At 41.6% G+C, this 16,267-nt stretch overlaps 1 protein-coding gene across 1 annotated transcript in view; it reads left to right on the forward strand.

Annotated features, from left to right (window-relative positions):
• Positions 1 to 6,673, forward strand: part of CERS6 (ceramide synthase 6) — a 296,631-nt gene extending 289,958 nt beyond the window's left edge. Inside the window, exons 9-10 of the mRNA XM_004577090.2 lie at positions 2,454 to 2,610; positions 5,908 to 6,673. Of these exons, the coding sequence (XP_004577147.1) occupies positions 2,454 to 2,610; positions 5,908 to 6,060 (310 nt within the window). The 3' untranslated portion in view covers positions 6,061 to 6,673. The remainder of the gene's footprint in view (positions 1 to 2,453; positions 2,611 to 5,907) is intronic.
• Positions 6,674 to 16,267: the final 9,594 nt, after the last annotated feature.

Raw genomic sequence — 16,267 nt, forward strand, 5'->3', positions numbered from 1 at the left:
TTTCCTAACCTAAGATGAAATACAGTGCTCCACAGCACAGCAGGGTGATTATAATTTATAGTAATGGATAATGCACTATATACAGAATAGGAGGAGAAGAGCTAGACACCCCGAGCATGGAGGAAGGATTGAGAGGTGGTGGTATTGATTGCCCGATTTGATCAGTTTACACAGTATTCATTTACTGAAGCTGCACTAAGCCCCCAAAGGGACACAAGTATTACATGTCAATAAATAACTAGAAGCATTAAAATAAGAAAAAATTAAATATATCTGTTGTTATCTAAAACACCAGAATTGGCACTATGGCATGGTAGGCTGTGCCACATGGGTGCTGATTTAAGTCCTGGCTACTCCAAATCCATTCCAGATCTCAATAGCATGCCTAAGAAGGCAGCAAAGGACAGCTCAAGTACTTGGACCCCTGCACCCATGTTGGAGACCCAGAAGAAGTTCAGGGCTCTTGGCTTTGGTCTTACCCAGCCCTGACCATTGCAGCCATTTGGAGAACAAACCAACACATGGAAAATCACTCTGCCTTTGGAATACACAGATTTTTTTTCTATAGAAAAATTCTTTTAAATTAAAAATCTAATACTCATCACTTATAAATTATGGTTCTCATCACATACAAATTCAATTATTTATTTCAATTGCTGATTTCGTAAGGTAAACCTTACAAAATTCATAGCTCCCTTCCAGATAGAGTCTAAGGCCCCCCATGATTTGTGCTGTGTTGGGAATATATTTTGTGCTTACCTCCCATTACTGTGGTTGCCTTCTTCCAGATGTGGTGTGATGGAATGGCACTTTTCACACCTACACATGGCACGCAAGTAGCTTCAAAGACTGGGCAGGGCCCAGTGCAGTAGCCCAGGTGGTTAAAGTCCTTGTCTTGCCTGTGCCAGAATCCTAAATGGGTGCTGATTGATATCCCAGCTACTCCACTTCCTTTCCAGTTTCGTGCTTGTGGCCTAGGAAAGCAGTTGAGAATGGTCTAAAGCCTTGAGACTGTATTCCCACATGGGAGACCCAAAAGATGCTCCTAGCTCCTGGCTTCGGATCAGCTCAGCTCTGGCCCATCATTGTGGCTACTTGAGGATGAATCAGTGACTGGAAAATCTTTCTTTCTCTCTGTCTCTCCTTATTTCCGTAAATCCAACTTTCCAGTAAAAATATAATAATATTAATAAAATTTTTAAAAATACTAAAAATGAAGAATCACAGCCAAAATGATGATGATGATGATGATATGATGGAAGCAAAAGAAATGACAACAAAAATGAATGGAAAGTCATGTGATCCAGAGATTCCATTTTAGAGAAATTGAAGATACACACTTGCATATCCAGAAAATGCCTACTGGAAGAGGTATTTATACATTCATGTTCATAGCAGTTTTATTTACCATAGCCAAAAAGTGGAAGCAATCCAAGTATCTGCTGACAGGTGAATGGATAAACAAAATATGGTATGTATGCCTAACTCAGCAGTCCAACATACCACAGCCTAGGACTACAGCTTTACCTCCAATAGCAGCATGTGATGGACATCAGCAAACATAATTCATTTAAGATTAGAGAGTAAGGAATCCTGCTGCATGTTATGATGTGTGTGAACCCTGAGGACCTTGTGCTAAATGAAATCAACCAGTCACAAAAAGACAAATACTACATGATCCCACTTATATGAGATACCTGGTATTGTCAAACTCAAGAGACAGGACAGTGGTGGTTTCTAGGCACAGAAAGAAAAGGAAGCCATTGTTTAAGTGATCCAAATGCTCAGTTTTACAAGAGCAAATTACTACTGAGGATGAATAGTGGTGATGGTTGCACAACCATATCAATGCTTTAGTGCCACTGAGTTATTTACTTTAAAGAAAGTGAAGATAGGGACCAGGACCATGGCATAGTAGGCTAAGTGTAAGCCTCTGCCTGCAATACCAGCATCCCATACGGGCCTGGGTTTGTGTCCCAGTTGTTTTATTTCCCATTCAGTTCCCAACCTGTGGCCTTGGAAAGCAGCAGAAGTTGGCTCAAGTGTTTGGGTCCCTGCACCCACATGGGAGACACAGAGGAAACTCCTGGCTTTGGATCGAGTCAGCTCCAGTTGTGCAGTGATTTGGGGAGTGAACCAGTGGATGGATGATCTCTGTTTCTCTGTCTCTCCTGTGTGTAAATCTGCCTTTCAAATAAAAATATTTTTTAAAGTAAAGATGGTAGATCTCATATGTGAATTTTGTAACAATCTTTTAAAATGTAAACAGAGGAGACTGAACTGTTTGAGCTAGACTCAAAATGTAGGCCTGGCATCAGGGCAGAACTCCAGTTGGTGACTCGTCTGAGTCCTTGCTAACCTTTCATGCCATCCTTTCTGGGAGTGAGCATTAAGCCAACATTTTTGACCCAGGGCTTCCCCCAAGTAACCCGAGTCCTTCTTCTTCTCCTTAGGGTGTTGAATACCACATTATTTGAAAGTTGGGAGATCGTTGGACCTTACCCTTCCTGGTGGGTTTTTAACCTCCTGCTGTTGCTAATACAAGGATTAAACTGCTTCTGGTCTTACTTGATTGTCAAAATAGCTTGCAAAGCTGTCTCAAAAGGCAAGGTAAGCCAAAATTCACACTTTCCTTGTGTCCAGGAGCGTTGTTTCGGTTCATCTAAATGCAGCTATTGTTGTTTCAGATTTCATCAAACCGGTGCTATTTTTTTTTTAATTGAGCAAGGCCACTTACAAACACAAGGCAAATTTTTGTGTTCTTCTCATTGCTCATTTTTATTTGTCAGTATTGCTAGTGACACTCAATATTCTACATATCCACATATCTAATGATGATATATTATTTACCGTGTTCTTTGATTTCCCTCGGTCCCTCTCTAATTAGACGTATACTCTAGAAATGGAATGACTTCCTTTTATGAGAAACGTTGCTGGATACAATCTGCCCATTGAAACAATCCTTTCTCTGAAATGACTTAAATGCATTCATCGTTGACTTTTCCAACCAAAATGTGTTAAAATTTTTGTGGTTTAGAAAGGTCTCAGGAGGCTGATTGGAATAAATAGTTTCCTGAGCCCTGGGTCCTCTGTGTTGAACAATAACTTTTCCAGATCATTCTCTGTGACATTTTCTTATATTCATTGTTTGTTCTCTTCCTTCTGCCCCCCCGGAAGGCTGGGAAGTGGAACCCCTTACATGTAAGTTTTTCTTCCGCTCTCTACCCTTGTCCTGGTACCACTTGCCTGCTGGAAGGCCACACAAATGCTCTTGTCCCTCGCATAATGTTCTGTCTAATCTGTTGGCACTGACTGGAGGCTCTATGTGAGGCAAAGTTTCCATTAGCTGCAAAGAACTCTAGGTACAGCCACACTAGTGCCCTTCTGTGTAAGCTTATATTCTGCTAAATTTTGCATGACCCAATGAGAAGGAGAAGAGGTTCTTTCGCTGGTGTTTGATATGTTACTAAAAGACAGAAATAGACCAAAGGCAAGTATGTGAAACAGAACTAGTTGGGGGATAGAAGAGAAGCCGTGCCGTGCAGGATGGAACCCTGAGGGTCAGCTGTTTGCCTGCTCTCCCCAGGGCCACATTGACCTTCCCCAGAGCAACAACACTGCCCTCTTTCCCAGAGCAGTTGGAACGTACAGTTGTGTCCCAAGAAGTCAGCTCTCTGCATCGGTTCCTGTGTAAAGCTAAAATGTTTCAGTTAATTGTTTAGAAACTCAAGTTCCTTTGTCTCTGTAATCACTTCCCCTTTAAGATGAATATGCCTTTCTGTTTAAACTTTCCTTGCCCTCATTTGGCTGCAAATTAAACCACTGTACACGTTACTGTCAGAGTAATAATCACTGAAAATGCAAGATGCCTTAGATTACTTTCCCTGTGGCTTGTGTCCTTGCATTGTCCACCAGACTTGCAGACATCTTGCCAACTCACTGCTTCAACTGCACCAATAAGCAGACTCACACTCCATGCCAGATTTGCTGCAACTGAAGATTCAGTATAACCATGAGTTATTTTCCTGTGGCTTATTTGGAAATATGAGAGATTGTCCTTTCTTTGAAGGTAGAGTTTCCAAATGCAATTTCTAATATTCTAATATTCTTACTTTGCATCAATTCACTCACTTGTTTAAACTGAAATTTCATAGGAGCAGCTTAATTCATAACAAATAGACTTATAAACATAATGGAGCTGTATTACAATGCTGTCTTTGTGACCCACATTTTCTAAATTAAAGTGTCCTTATCCTCCATGCACTTTGGAGATGCTTCTATGATTTCAGCCTCATCTTAAGAGCCATTTCAGTGGCTTTTGTTTTTTAAGACATTTCCTCCCTCACTGGTTGGAGTGGAGTAATATTCCTACCTTTCACTTTCTCTTGTCCCTGCCCCCTAACAGACATAACATTCTCTCGCAATAATGGTTTGGGGTGAATTCTAGTATTCTCAAGGTGGAGTGTTATGGTAGCACAGAATGGATATGATATTAAAAAGAACCCCCCAGCTAATTTTGATATACCTCTCCGGGGTCTCTGCCCACTCCCCAACCTGCTTACTGAAGAGTCACAGAGGACTTGATTAGGGAAATATCTATGGCGCTAGTCAGGTCCTTTTGGCCACCCTCACATAAAAACTCAGTCAATGATATTGAGTGAATTGACAACCTTAGAAAGTGTTGACCAGCGTGATAGCGTAATGGTTTAGGTCCTCTCCTTGAATGCACCAGGATCCCATATGGGTGCCGGTTCTAATCCCAGTGGCCCCGCTTCCCATCCAGCTCCCTGCCTGTGGCCTGAGAAAGCAGTCAAGGACAGCCCAAGACTTTGGTACCCTGCACCTGCATGGCAGACCCATGAGCGGTCCTGGCTTCGGATTGGCTCAGCTCCAGCCGTTGTGGCCGCCAGGGGAGTGAACCATTGGACGGAAGATCTTCCTCTCTGTCTCTCCTCTCTGTATTTCCAACTTTCCAATAAAAATAAATAAATCTTTAAAAAAATCTTGACTACATTTTAGAATTACACAATTGGAGATCCAAGCAATTTGATTTCTCTTAAAATTACATCCTTGCTAGATAGTGAATTTTTTTTTTCAAGTATTCATGTATGGATCTGTATTCTGGTACTTTTTTTTCCTCCTTGTTGCTGTTTTCATTAATTAAGGAGACTGGATAGAGGATTGGAGAAGCTTGGCAAGATGGGAGCCAGTTAATGATCCCATCAGTAGATTTTCCTTGCAAAATAGTTTAAGCTGGATCTCAGCCAGCAGTATTCTTAAAATATTGCCTGTTTCCATTATTGGTTATGTGATCCACTTGTATAAATCACAATCTCCGATTAATCTCCCAGACATAAAAGTGTCAAATCATAAAGCAATGCGTTACAAAGTCAAATAGGAATGACTTTTTTAACCATGTGAGCTGCAGGATCTCTTCATCAGTGTGATTAATTAAGAGCTGACTTCAAAGAGATCCCAAGGAAAATATGATCTTTACAGAGTAAATTGATCCTCTTGTGCCAGATTCCTGTAATTTCATTCCTGTAGTACAATATGTCACGTTAGGGGTGTGAGTGGGATTTATGGTCTTGCAAATTCTGTGCATCAAAAAAAAAACCTTAAAAAAGTCACACATGTTCAGCCTTCTGTGATGTACCTTAGATCCTTTCACAGCTGGCTTTGGTCACTCGGAGTGCATTTCTGCTCTCAATGGGAGGTTATCGCAATGGTGATGTTCTTTTCTTGGTTTTTTTTTTTTTTTGTTGTTGTTGTTTTGTTTTGTTTTGTTTTGTTTTGTTTTAACATTTGGATCAGTTCACCTGCCTATGTGGTTGCATGTGCTTCTGAGCATGCCATACATCATGACTCGCTAGGAGCTGGTTACACTCATTGACTTGCATTCTACAGGTGTCCAAGGATGACCGAAGTGACATTGAGTCCAGCTCAGATGAGGATGACTCAGAACCTGCAGGGAAGAACTCGCATGCTGCAACAACCACCAATGGGACCAGTGGTACCAACGGGTATCTCCTGACTGGTCCTTGCCCCATGGATGATTAATTGTCTGCAACTACAAATCCCGAACAAAGTGAACTGTTTGTTCCTGGAAGTATTTAATAAAATGCAAATGCAGTTCCTTTCATAATATCTCAGCACCAGAAACAAAAATTAGGATTATCAAAGCATTTTTGAATAGTGCACTGCCATATGTCCTATCTGTGAATGAAGAAGAATTACCATTCTCTACACGTAGGCATGCTCTATGTAACTGACACAAGGGAACGGTATTTGTATTTGTACTGTCATGGACTGTTATTTATTTTTTTGTATTTGTTTGTAAATCTGTGGACAAAAGAGGGTTTCCTCACTCCTTGTGCTCCCTGGGTTCCTGGCAGTGAAGGGAGATGCTCTGTCTGCTCCTACCCCTTTCTGCTGCTGAAGTCCGAGTGCTAGGGGCATCAGCTTGATTTGCCACTTAGAGCAAGCGCAGCTAGTGCTAGATCCCCACGTAGACTGAACAGCTTTGCTTTCTTTGTGTTACCATGCCCATGTTGAAACTGCCCCCATGTCAGTGGCCGTTCTCCTGGTGTGAAGATTAAACAGAACGGGTTGGGTTTTTAAATTGTCACTCTTCATGACAATATGGCAGCTCGAGTGATAGATGCCAGTTATTAGGAGACTTTTGATATGAAATTGCTTTGGAATGCGATAAAGACCTGTTGCCTTCTATTAAACATATCCCAGAAAAACTTTCTTCTCACTAAAACTGAGTAACAAAGCACTCCCACTTTTTTGTTTGACTCTGTGAAAACTTATTAGGTTTCAGCATGTTTTTTCACCCTCAAACAATCTCTATAACAAAATAGCACAAATTTTGTTTAGACAAAGAATACAACCACAAGCAAAATTAATGAAGAACATGTTTCAGCATACCTTCTACATGGCAGTGTTATTGATACACAGATAAGAAAACCATATACAGATACCAAAGATCTTATCTATTCTTCTAACTTTTCATTAGAGGGAATACAATGGGCGTACAAATACGTACTTTATAAATCAAATGACCATTGCCTAAAACAAGAATGCAGAATAAAAATGCAGCAACAATAACATGTGGCTCAGGGCACAGGGCTCATGGCAGCAAAGTACAGAGCATTCCATATCTTGAAAAAAAATGAATTACAGCTTTGTGCCCAGAGTATCCAACTTGTGAAGGAATGTCCCTAACCGAAGCTTCTTGCTGTGGTATTAAATCTTTAAAAATGTATGTGTCTGTTATAGCCCAGAGCAAAGAGGCTTGAAAAAAAATCTATCTGCTTATTTATTGAAAAAATATATAAACAATTCTGCCAGTAGAAATGTAGAATTTTTGTTTCACGAAGCAGGCATGTGTCTGGGAATGTAACTTGTGGATGGTTGAGTCTGTGAGACTAACTGTGAAACCACCAGGACATCTGCTAAAATGAAGCTATATAAAAAGTAAGATCAACCACATTGTAGCTGAAAATTTGGAGGCATAAATTCCCCTCCTTATCTACTAACATATGGAACGTCTTTGCCTCACGTCAGTGTCTGGTTCGGGTCCTCACAACAGGTAGTATGATGAGAGGGCCACAGTGTATCCCAGTTGCAACATCCTGGCACTCTGTAGCACAGAAGAATCATTTCAGAAAAGTCAGCTTCTAAAGTAAAACTTACAAGAAACTCACAAGATGCCATAAATTGACTGTGTTGTTGGCAAAGGCAACAAGAATGGGGACTAAGTGTGTGCAGCCTCCCTGGTTGATGGGAATCTTGCAGCACGGTCCTCTACAGATTTTTAGTTCATTTTACATTTTAGAGCAACAAGTTCTGTCTGACTAATTGAAGTGGAGTTTGTAGGCCTTTTAGTAGAATGTCTCTGTCGACTCTTCTCCTTGGTGACCTGCCAAGGCTGAGAGAGTAAAAGAGGTGAGGTGTGTGAGCTCCCACCTGTGCCAAGTGCTAGTTTTGGAAGTGTATTTGTAAATACAGCTGTAGGTTAGTGAGAGTGCTGTTCTCATTCAGTAACTAATAGCCTGTATTGATACCAACTTCCTCCTGGTCACATTCAAACTTTTCCAGGGTGTGTACAAAGGGGTATGTAGAGAGAACTCCAGAAAAAGTAATGTTATCTCCAGTGTTACCACTTTTCTGGATATCTTAGTTGGGGGGAAGTAGAAAATTGAGTAGAATTTGGCCTTAGGTCAATACATGATATAAAAATGTATGATCCATGTATGTATATGTATGTTTTCCAAAAAATGTGATAAAACCAAAATATCACTTACTCATCCTTCTCCATATTCTTTTCACAAAATTCATCCACCATGGCCGTAGACATTTCTCTTCTTGATTATCCTCTTTGTTCCTGCACTTCACCCAGCTGAAAGTGATGAAATCCATCAGCCTCTCCGCCACAGAGCTAAATATGGCAAGGTCTAGGTCATGGAGCACCAAGGCCAGCCCAGAGCAAGGTCTAGAGCAAGGTCTAGGTCATAGAGCACCAAGGCCAGCCCAGAAGCCAAATGCAGCTCACATTTCCAAATTTGGTGTCATGGGTGTTGACAGTCGGGTAGCAATGATCAGTGTTTCAGATTATTCAAGTCTGTTGTAAAAAAAAAAATGCCTGTGATGCTGCCTCCCCTGGGGGTCAGTAACGTACTACTGTTGCTGAGCTACTGGACAGAGAGCATCCTGAGATGCAATCATATAATGACACTGCACTGGAAAGGATGAAAGAGGCAGGACATGCAGGCAGGAAGGAAGATTGCATCAGTTCACCAAGTGGTGGGTGAACTCCACATCCAGTTGTGTTGTCAAACCTCCCATTCTAAGTATTTGAGCAGACTGCCTTCATCCTGGATGCAAAGGGCCAGGCTCCTCCACTATGTCTTCCAACCTCATTGTTATTTGGGGTAACAAGTGAGATTTCAGCTTGCCCAAGTGTTTGCTGAAGACCCATCTGCTCTCTTGAAAAAACTTTACAGATACCTGTGACTGTCACCAATCTGTTCATGACTTCTGAAATAATTTTTTTGACCCTGTGTTGGAAGTCTTGATGCCAGAGTTGCCTGAATATTTCATCTTTTTTTTTTTTTCAATTTGAGAAAAGGTATACTGAATAATTCCAGAGGTGTTCAAGATTCCCTTTCTCACTATGTGGGATGATGTCATTATAGCCAGAGAAGCTGCAAGAAATCCCTGGGAGATAAAAGTTTAAGTGTTTACATTTTATGTGGCCTTTGCAGTCCTAAGGTTCTGCTTGACTACTTTCCCCCTCGTTGTCTTCTGCTGATTTCTGCCTTGTGAGTAAACAAGTAAGCCCTGAAGGATTTCTAAATTCCAAATAAGAAAAAATTGAGTAAAATAGAGTTAGTCTGATAGGAAAATGATCATGTTGCATTGGCAATGTCTACATAGCCTATGTGGAAAGATAAAACAAAATGAGCTTCTAGTACTACAGAGAAAATAATCATAAAAAGTTCACTACTCATAGACAGTTCTTAACAAAAATATAGAACTTTTTTTCCAAATGAAACTAATGCCTCAGGATCCTTTGTGGTTTCTCTTGGTGAAATGAACTTGTGCCATTTTTGAAATTATCACATAGTCATTAACACTGCTGCGACCTGTCACGGTTTAAGTTCATTTACTTTTATGTGCAATGTTCCCTCCCCTCCCCTAGAGGATACTCTCTAGATGCTGAGAAGTGTTCATGCTGCCGAGGTGGCATAGAAGATGTTGGTTTTCATGGAGAAAATTATATTGAAGAACAAAGAGCATCATACGTATTTTTAATAAGATCTGCAAGCACTCAGAGGGACAACTTAGCCTTTTCTAGATATTTCCCATTTGAGTTCCCCCCAAAGCCCTTGTAAGGAATGCATTAACAAGAGACACACATCAAAATCCCCCAGATTACAGAAGTTATGGGAGTCCCTGCAGCGGCTTAGCACAGGGTGGGGCACTCGCAGCATTGCCCAGGAAATTTCAGCAGGGGATCATCAATCAGCCTATGACCTGGTTAGTTTGGTTTTTGTTTGGTTGTTAAATTTCAGTCATTCACACTGCTTTCAGCCTCATGATAAAAGAAAACCAGGATCTTGCCATTTTCTTGTGTTAGACTTCCCAGTAACCTTTGACTGTGTGTGTGCGCGCGCCATTTTTCTGAAAGCCACACTGTATCTGGGGTGTGTTTAAACGCACAGCTCCATGAGCACCCACAAAGTAGGGAACAGCACCGCTGAATGGTTTCTGTTTTCGTGAAAAATTAGATGTCACTGAAATCTTTCTTCCTTTTTTAAAATCCACAATAATTTTTTGATGTTATTATGAAGTTGCCCTTAGGAATTTATAAAGACTTGCTGCAAAGAAGCAATTTAGCTCTCAGACAAGAGAAAAAAGTTAAATGACCATTCTGGAACATTAATTTAGAGCTCCATTGTGTTACATGTGAAACACACACACACACTTGATTTTCCAGTGTTTTCTAAAGCCCCAAAGCTCATGACTTCAGTTTACCCACCTCATCATCATTCACCTCCACACCACTTATTGTCAGGGAAGAAGATGATGGTTAGATGTTGGATTTGATTTTTTTTTTCCCTCCATTTACAGTAAGAGGAGAGTTAACAAATTCACTCGTTAAGACAATTCAGTGCTTGAGCATGTCTGTCAGATGTGAAATGATGTACTGTTAGCCAATTTGGGTGATTTTGTGTATTGTTATTGTGTTTTGCTGATTTTTATATGGAAATATAATTATTCATCCTTGATCTCTGGAAGCAATCATTGTTATAAGGATCATTTTCCTTTGGAAACACTTTCATAATAAAGATAAGTATGAAAGAAAGCAGTGTGAGTAGCTGTCCTAACTAGCTGTTGTTGAGAATTCAGCACACCTTGTTAGGTGGGATTCTTGCGGGGCTCACCTCAACCTAGGAGTTTCTTACAAACCTCCTCAAATCCCAATGTTGCCATGATATTGAGAATGTCTGATTTCATGATCGTGTATAGTAACTGTTCAGATACCAAGAAATAGAAGGCAAGCATCTAGCTTAGCCCCCATCCCAGACTGTCTCCTGACTGCAGCTTCCTGCTAATGCAGACCCCCGGAGGTGGCAGGAAAAGCTCAAGCGACTAGGTTCCTGTCACCCATGTGGGAGACCTAGATTGCATTCTGGGTCATGGTCAGCTATTGTGGGCTTCTAGGGGAGTGAGCAAGTGGTGGGAGTTCCATCTCTCTCAGTATCTCTCTCTCTGACTCGCTGCCTCTCAATAAATAAATTTTAATAAAGATATAAAAGCTTCAATATTAAATGTTATCTAGTGGGGCCAGCATTATAGCATAGTGCATAAATCCGCCATCTGCAACACTGGCATCCCATATGGGCTACAGTCTCAGCTGCTCCACTTGTGATCCAGCTCCCTAGTAATGCCTTGGCAAAAAATAGTAAAAGATGACCCAAAAGCTTGGACACCTGCATCCACACTGGAAAGCTGGGTGAAGCTCTTGGTTCCTCACTTCAACCTAGCCTAGCTCTGGACATTGGGATCATTTCAGCAGTGAACCAGCAGATAGAAGATCCCTCTTGCTTGATCTCTCCAACTCTCTCGCTCTGTAACTCTGCCTTTCAAAAAAATAACGTAAATTCTATGTAGCACTTACAATGGTAGAGATCCCAATTTAAATCCAGCAGACGATGCTGCCTTTACCAAATTATAAAAAAGGATTTAGGACAGCAACCCAAAGCATGATGCACAGCTGCTCAGCCGATGGCATCCACCCAGTCTGCCCTACTTTGTTAGACCTCCTGCCCCCTCTCTCCATCTTCCCTGTGAAGCTGCGTTCCCCAAGTTGCTCCTCTTCTGCCTTGAGTTCATATCATAGAGTTTTTCAAAAGCTGCAAAAATAGCACAGCGTATCAACCAGCATCAGTTTTAGGTTAAAAACAAAACAACTAAACCTGCCCTATTTTTAATTATCATGTACAACAACAAACTGACTCTAAGAACACATTATTCTAATAAATATAACCACATACATTTCTCTGAGGTGCAACAAAAATGGATTTTTATGTAAATACAACATTCTGGAAGCTATGGACTCTGCCAGTTGTATAAATAGCATAATCCAACACTGTAAGTATCTCTCTCAAATAGCAATGAGAACACTCAGCTTCTGTGTCAAACATCTTCCTTGTTGCTGAAGCTGCCACATCCAACCTAATTCTGCCAGCTCTGAACTCCCAATGTTTACCCTAAGGAGTTAAAAATGCATCCACATGGAAATATGCACGTGGATGTCTACATTACAAAACTGGAAGCAACTGAGATGTCCTTCAGTGGACGAATGGATGAATAATCTGACCCATCCAGATAAGGAAATAGCACTTAAAGAGAGAACGAGAGATGTGGACTCCCAAGTCATGAAAAATTTGGAGGAAACTTAAATGTCTATTACTATGAGGAGGAGGAAGTCAGACCGAAAAGATAACATACATATTTGTGATTCCAATTATAGGACATCCTCCAGAAGACAAGAATGTGGGGGAAAAAGCAGTGATGGAGGAATGAACAGGTGGGACAGAGGATTCTTAGGGTAGTTAAATGACTACAACACTCTACGGATGGAGAATGTGACTCCGTGTTAGGTCAAGCCCTTGAATGTGAAACACTAGGATGAAGCCCAGTGTACCCTGTGGACCTCGGGTGATGGCGTGTGAGGCAGCTTCACGGATGTAATCAATACACGGGTCTGTTGGGAGATGTTGGCAATGGGGGAGGTTGAGCATGTAGGGAGGCAGAATCTCTGTATCTTCCTGTACACAGGTTGTTCTTCCTGTGAAACAAAATCTTTTCAAAATAAAGAAATAATGAGTATAATTTTCTATAAAGTCTCACAGAATATTTACCTTAGAATTGTGACAACATTTCACAATAGGAAAATTCTTTGCCCCATCCTACCAACTTGAAGTCTAAGATCAAAGTGGAGTCACGGTGGATTTTCTCTGCGATCTGTCTTCTTGGGTCACAGATGGCCAGCCTCCTTTTGGTTATGCCTTCATATGGTCTTCCCTCAGTGTGTCTGGGTCCTCATCTGCTTCCTCACATGGACAACAATCATCCTGGATTGGCACCTGCCCAGAGGACATACGTTTACCTTCATCATCTCTTTTTAAGTTCTGTATCCGATATTACCTCATCCTGAGGCAGTGGGGATTAGGATTTCAACATAAATTTGAGGAAGATATGATTCTTGTCCTTAACACCAGGCAGTTTCACATAGTAATAGAGAAACTAGGTGACTGTGTGACTTCTAGTCAGATTGCAGGGTTACAGACACACTGGGGACAGGTGATTTGAACCACACTAGTGAGAGCAGCTTAGAGAGGATCTTGTGTAGGAGCAGTCTGAGCACTGGGAGCCTGAAGAATCAAGCATTCAGGGATAGGAGGGAATGGAGGTTAGTTATTCAGTGAGCCGGGTTCTAAGAGTGGGCTGAAAAGCTCATTGGGAATAAGGCAAGGGTGAGTATTGAGTGTGGCAGAGTGAGAAAGTTACAGGAAATGAAAGGGAAATCACCTTCTCTCCCCTTTTGTGAGTCTAGCAGTTATTTGGTTCTTGAGGGTTAAATGCTCATCTCCTACTAGTTTTACTGACAGTTTGCTAATACATGGAACTGTCTAGTCAAAAGGAATCAACATGCAGGAATGGGTTAAGCTTTGGCTTGGAATACCCTCATCCCATATTAGAGTATCTGGTTCAAGTCCCAAAACTCCAGGCTCTGGGTACAGCTTCTGCTAATGCACTTGGAAAGCCACATATGATGGTCCAAATCCTCACACATGCAAACCCAGGTGGAGCTCCTGTCACTCTACCTTTTAAGTAAATAAAGAATAATTTTTAAAAATGTAAAGCAACATGTAGGATGTCAGGCCAGTTGGAATCTTGCAAGCAAGGGTGAATTCAAAAGTTCCCTAGCATTTTGTAAGAGCAATGAATACCTTTTCTCTCTCAGTTCAAAGTGCTACTTAGTACATAAACCAGATCATTGACATACTGTAGTTCTCGGGGGCTCCACTTCTAATCCAGCTCCTTATTCATGGCCTGGGAAAGCAGTATGTGGAAGATGACCCAAGGGATTGGGACTCTACATCCCTACCCCTGTGAGAGACCTGGAAGAAGATCCTGGATCCCAGCTTTGGACCAGCACAGCACCAGCCACCTCCACCATTTGGGGAGTTACCCAGCAGATGGAAAATCTCTCTGTGTATCTCTCCTCTCTGTAAATCTGCCTTTCCAATAAAAATAAATTTAAAAAAGAAATAACATGGGAGATCTTCAAAAAGTTGATTGAAATGCATATTGTGCAAACACTAGGCATACATTTCAAAAGTGTTTGCAACAAAGCAAACATTCCTTTTAAGTATATTTTACATGAAAATGCTACAGTACACCCATATGTATGTGAATCAAATTTAACAAGATAAATGTTCCTGAAAATCATAGTTGCTCTACAGATAAATTACTAAAATTATCATCACTGATAGGACAGTAATTAACATAAAAGTTCAGAGGACAGCACCCAATGTGATGGCTCAATGGCTAAATCCTCATCTTGTGAGCACCCCATATGCATGCTGGTTCCTGTCCCAGCTGTTCCACTTCCCATTCAGCTCTCTACTTCTGGCCTGAAAAAGCAGTGTAGGATGGCCCAAACCGTTGGGACCCTACACCTGCATGGGAGACCTGGAAGAAGCTCCTGGCTCCTGGCTTCAGATCAGCTCAGTTGCAGCCAGGGCAGGCATTTGGGGAGTGAGCCAACAGATGAAAGACCTTTGTCTTTCTGTCTGTCTATAAATCTGCTTTTCCAATAAAAATAAATAAATCTTTTATTTAAAAAAAGTTCAGAGAGGCTGATTTCAGATTAGGTAAAAACCTTCAAGGAAGAGAATCAAGATGGTGGAATAGGGTAAAGGCACATTTAAATGGAGAATCATTAACCAGGGTGAAGTAGAGAAGGCACATTCCAGGAAATAGGAGGCAGAGGAGCACCTAGCTACTGATGGACACAGGAAAGCAGCAGAGATAGTGGTGTGGGGTTACAGGGACCAGATATCCCAGTGGCATTCAGCAAGCAGTGATCTGAGCTCCACCAGTGGCCAGAACTCCACCAGTAACCAGGTGGGAAAGGAAGCTCACCAGGAACTTGATAGGTGAGCCCAGATAAAGAACTGTCCAGCCTGCTGGTTTGTTTGATTTGGTCGGGAGAGAGAATAGCAGATCCCAAACAGGAGGTGGGGGAACAACAAAGATTTCACACCCGAGACTCTCAGTAGAGCCAAATCAGGCTCCATCTAGTGTAGGGAAGCAAAGGCAAAGTGGGACAGGGTTGCACATGCACTAAGCTGGGAGCGAATTCATTTCTGGCTCAGTGAACCGCAACGGCCTGACATCCTACAGGTTCCACCCAAAACAGGTCTGGATAGCCCCCAGACCTCATAGCCAGCAGATCCAGAACTCCACAAGTGGCACATCAGGTGTTGTTTTACAGTGTGACAAAGGCTTTGAAGTTGCAGGCACACAGTGAGCTGCACATGCACTGAGCCGGAAGTGAACTCACTGCGCTCAGTGCATTGCACTGGTCCCACATCGAAGAAAAATGCCAATTTTTGCATCTTATGACTCAAAATAAGTCCATGTGGACCTCAGACCCAACAGCCAGCAAGTTCCGGCAAATCAGCACCACCAACATCCTAGCTATTTAGAATACCTGGTGTCTCCCTAATCCTGGGAACTGCTAGAACTAGAAGTGGGAGAAAGGTTATACAGACAGCAGTGTAGCCTCAGCATGGAGTCACAGGCAGTTGAGAGTGGTGAGCCAGGAGCTGGGGCTCCAGATTCCATGGTGGAAGGCAAACATAAGAGCCCAGATCTGAAACTCGCTGGAGGGAGTGGCACAAGTGACTGCAAACAAAGAACCAGGTACCAACTGCAATAAGTAAAATCAAATTGCAGACCTGAGGGTGACACAACTTAGAAACTTGCCCTAAGGAGAAGAATCTGCTTCCCAGAAGTACAATGACCAAGAGCACAGAAGAATATTATTGAATATTATACACCTATACATCCTATTTTGCTACTACCATTTATTTTTATTTTAATCCAGTGTATGATTGGACACTTTTGTCAAAAAAATAAATTGTCTACATTTATGTGGATTAAAAACGAATATTATTAA

This window comes from Ochotona princeps, chromosome 5, assembly GCF_030435755.1.
Source record: "Ochotona princeps isolate mOchPri1 chromosome 5, mOchPri1.hap1, whole genome shotgun sequence".
NCBI classification, from domain to species: domain Eukaryota; kingdom Metazoa; phylum Chordata; class Mammalia; order Lagomorpha; family Ochotonidae; genus Ochotona; species Ochotona princeps.